Source organism: Tupaia chinensis, unplaced genomic scaffold, assembly GCF_000334495.1.
Source record: "Tupaia chinensis unplaced genomic scaffold, TupChi_1.0 Scaffold139491_1, whole genome shotgun sequence".
Taxonomy (NCBI): Eukaryota; Metazoa; Chordata; class Mammalia; order Scandentia; family Tupaiidae; genus Tupaia; species Tupaia belangeri.
In genome coordinates, this window is record NW_006199376.1 from 614,910 (window position 1) to 618,760 (window position 3,851).

Genomic DNA, 3,851 nt, shown 5'->3' on the forward strand with positions numbered 1-3,851 from the left:
AAATAATAAAGGAAAGAAGAGGCACAAAAAAGGAAAAAGGAAAATGAACGTCGTTCTTCTTGTTCGTTATGCAGTTATGCACAGCAGTGAGTCTGTCATAACAATAACTTGTCTACGCAGTGCTGAGAATATTGTGAAAAGACTAAGTGGAGGTAATATTAGTCATAAGGATGGTAATAAAGACAGTAGTATTAATACTAATTGTGATGACAATGGTTTATTTCTTTTCTTCTGTAAAAGATATTGAAAGCTATGGTTATGAAGATTTGTGTATTCATTTATTCAAAATGTATACTATGCCAGTGTGACTGATGATGAAATGTACTTGTAGCAACACAGTCCATTAAAATAATGAGACTTATTTACTGAGCACATATTTATTGAGAGCATATTATATGCCAGAAACTACCCTAATACAATACAAATCACCATCTAGTGGGAATGGGGAACTGAGGTAACTCATCCAACCCAAACACGTACTCACATATAAAATTATAAATTATTATGGGTAATGAAAGAAACATACACTGTGTTCTGAAACCAGAAGACAAGTTACTTCTAGCTGGAAAAATCTTCTCCAGGGAGGTAAGTTTTGAACAGAGGTTCAAGGTAAGTGGAAATGGAGAGGATAAGGACAGAGAGATGCATTCTCATTAAAAGGATGCTGTACAACCCTTTCTGGAGGTATCATGCATATCTTAGGAATTACAGAAGGGCACTTACTATATTAGGAATAAGTAACACTCAAACAACACTACTTTTACTTCAAGGATGTGTAAAAACATACCACAAACAAGTTAAAGTGAGTGAGGAACCTGGAAAAGAGTGAGCAAGAGAATTAGGATGAGACATAGAAGATAAATAGAGCAAGTATTGGGACAGTAATTATTGCATGTAGTGAACTCAGGAATATGACTAACTTGAGTCTGCATATGAGACTAAAAATGAAGAATTATGATTATTCTCAGAAGTTGTATTAGGTCACCTGAAAAGTAATGATGGTTTTTTTTATGTTTTTCTTTTTTTCAGAATTTTTTTTTTACTTTTTAAATTATATATATATATATATATACATACACACACACACACATTCAATCACATTGTTTTATGTTTTTCTATGCAATAATGCATTATGACTTTTTCAACAACCTAATATATTACTATAGGAATTCTAGAGAGACTTTCATCTCAAAAATATATACTGAAAAGTACATAGGCAAGAAAAAAAAAAGTTGTAGCTGCAATTCTGTAAGTCAAATGGAACATGAATATGTTAAAGAGTTAGAGTTTGTCATAAACTTGAACTCTGAATAACCTTCATCATTTTCACCTCTATTTCTCTTAAGCCAAAGTTTCTCTGCTAGAGAGAGCTTATCTCCTCCCATGGACTGGTTGTGTGTGAGGGCAACAGGGATGGCAGGTGCCTCATTTTCTCATGTGTCCTAAATAGGCACTCAGTTTATTGCTGCCTTAACTCCCAACTCACTTGAACCCAGGTTCATCAATGTCCTAATTGTCCTTCAATTACTCAGTGAATTTTTATTGTTAACACAATGAACTATAAACTTTTAGAAGGAAAAAATTTCCCAGAAAGTAATTGCTGACTGATCAGTTAAGATACCCTAGTCCTTAGTCTTCCATACTGATATCTTAACACCATAGTCCTCAGAAGAGATTTCTCATCTTCCAAACACCCAGGATAACTTCAGTTTCTTTCTGTTCACTGTTTCTACCAGGTAAATGATCTGGGCCGGGGGGGTTTATACCCCATAGAAGAGGGTCACCCTGACCCCTGAGGTTCAGCCAACAAGAACTACTCAAGTAGACTCAATCCGCTTTAAGCTCAAAATTGTGAACAGTCTCTCCCGGATCTGCTTGGTCTTGACCCCATAGACAATGGGGTCCAGGGCAGGGGGAAAGAGCAAGTAAAGGTTGGCAAGGATGACCTTGGCAGCAGAGGCTGTGGGTGGCCCAAAGCGCTGCATGACCACAGAAAGAAAGCCTGGTCCATAGAAGAAGAGGATGACACAGACATGGGCCGTACACGTGCTGCCTGCTTTAGCACGTGCCTCCAGTGAAGGAAAATGCATCACAGTCCTCACAATCTGCCCATAGGAGTACGCAATAAAAGCCACATCCCCCACTCCAAGGAAGATTGCCACAGCAAAAGCATAGAGGTTGTCCACTGTGATGGCCCCACAGGCCAGCTTCACCACTGCCATGTGCTCACAGTAGGTATAGGCAATTGTGTGTGAGCCACAGTAGGACAGCCGATGGGCCAGGCTTGGAAAGGAGATGGTCAACCCAATGCCTCGGAGCAACACCAGCCCTCCAATCTTGATGACAACGACCGGGGTTAGGATGGTTGCATAATGCAATGGTTTACAGATGGCCACAAAACGGTCCAGAGCCATGGCCACCAGCACCCCTGACTCCATGGCAGAGAATGCGTGGATGAAGAACATCTGGGAGAGACAGGAGTAAGAGCTGATGGCTGTAGCCCCAAACCAGAAAATAGCCAGCATCTTGGGCAGAGTGGATAAGGAGAGGACCAGGTCGACAAAGGAGAGCATGGCAAGAAAGAAAAACATAGGCTGGTGAAGGCTACGTTCTGTCCAGATAAGAAAAAGAAGGACACCGTTTCCAGTCAGTGCTAGGAAAAACATGAAGCAAAAGGGAACTGAGATCCACATATGGGCCGCAGTTAGTCCTGGAATGCCAGCCAGAAAGAAAGTGTGTGGGAAGAGACAAGAATTATTGGAAAGAATTATAGTCATCATCTCGCATGGAGTAACAAAGGGCCACTGCAAAGAAAGTCAAGCAAATAATAGTTAATGACATGGGGATTGGAAGATCAGGACTGGAAGATCTTCTGTACTAGATCTTTAACTACAGAGGAGACAAGTCATGGGGAAATGCACTGGACAAGAAGTTCAGAAGCCAGGTCCCAGAACTAGATATCCTACAGTGTGTGTGACCTGGGGCAATTCACATAACCAAGTTAAATGGATGCCCAGGAATAGTTGTTGAATAAAATTGTTCCCATCATCAATTTTATATTCCTGAATTCTAAATGCTAAATGCTGAAAGCTAAATTCTAAATGCTAATGATCTAATCATCGCTAATTTCAGATAATCTAGCTTTAACCCACTAACCTGCATCTGAAACTCCCAAAAGTTCTAGCATCTGGAAGAGCTCTTAATTTAAAGACATTTGACTCTTCTAATCCACTTAGCTGACAAGGTTACAGAATTTTAAAAATGGTCCCTATTGACTCCAGCATGGACAGACTCTTCTTTAGAATATCCCCATCTATTTCACTCACTTCTCTACCCAGTATCTCTTTACCACCTCCCGTATCTCTTTCTTTTCCAAGGTGGTAGTGTACAGGATAGATGCAAAATGCAGAGTTCTGGTGACCTGGTGTAAACAGAAGCTCGGTAAATAACAATAATGCAAATCCCATTGAATTTTATAGCACAGCCATCTTACTGAGACCAACAGACAAAAGGAGCAGATGTGTCCTCCAGCTCCTTTTAGCAGTTTTCACAATAGGAGTGTGCAACATTACTTGCATCCCCAACATGTACCCTGTCTAATACCATAATTTTATACCAAAAAATTGTCAATACCAGAAATACTATTATTATTTTCATGAAACTATATCATGAAACTATAAGTAATAAATAGTGCATTGGGAAAGGTCTGGTTGATAGCAATAGAAACTTGCCAAATTAAGAGGTAATGTAATTGATTTGGCAAAGAAGAGAGCTTGTTCTCATGGATTCATAGACATGTAGTAAACTGGAGTGACTGTTAAAAACACTATATCCTTCCCCACATAGCACCA

At 39.5% G+C, this 3,851-nt stretch overlaps 1 protein-coding gene across 1 annotated transcript; it reads right to left on the reverse strand.

The window, feature by feature from the left end:
- Positions 1–1,817: 1,817 nt before the first annotated feature.
- On the reverse strand, positions 1,818–2,777 carry LOC102485984 (olfactory receptor 52K1). The gene has a single exon (XM_006162016.1). The coding sequence runs from the start codon at positions 2,775–2,777 to the stop codon at positions 1,818–1,820; it is 960 nt and encodes a 319-aa protein (XP_006162078.1).
- Positions 2,778–3,851: the final 1,074 nt, after the last annotated feature.

Bases quoted from the DNA above. Each gene is read 5' to 3' on its own strand.
- LOC102485984 (XM_006162016.1), bottom strand. From the start codon at position 2,777: ATGACTATAATTCTTTCCAATAATTCTTGTCTCTTCCCACACACTTTC.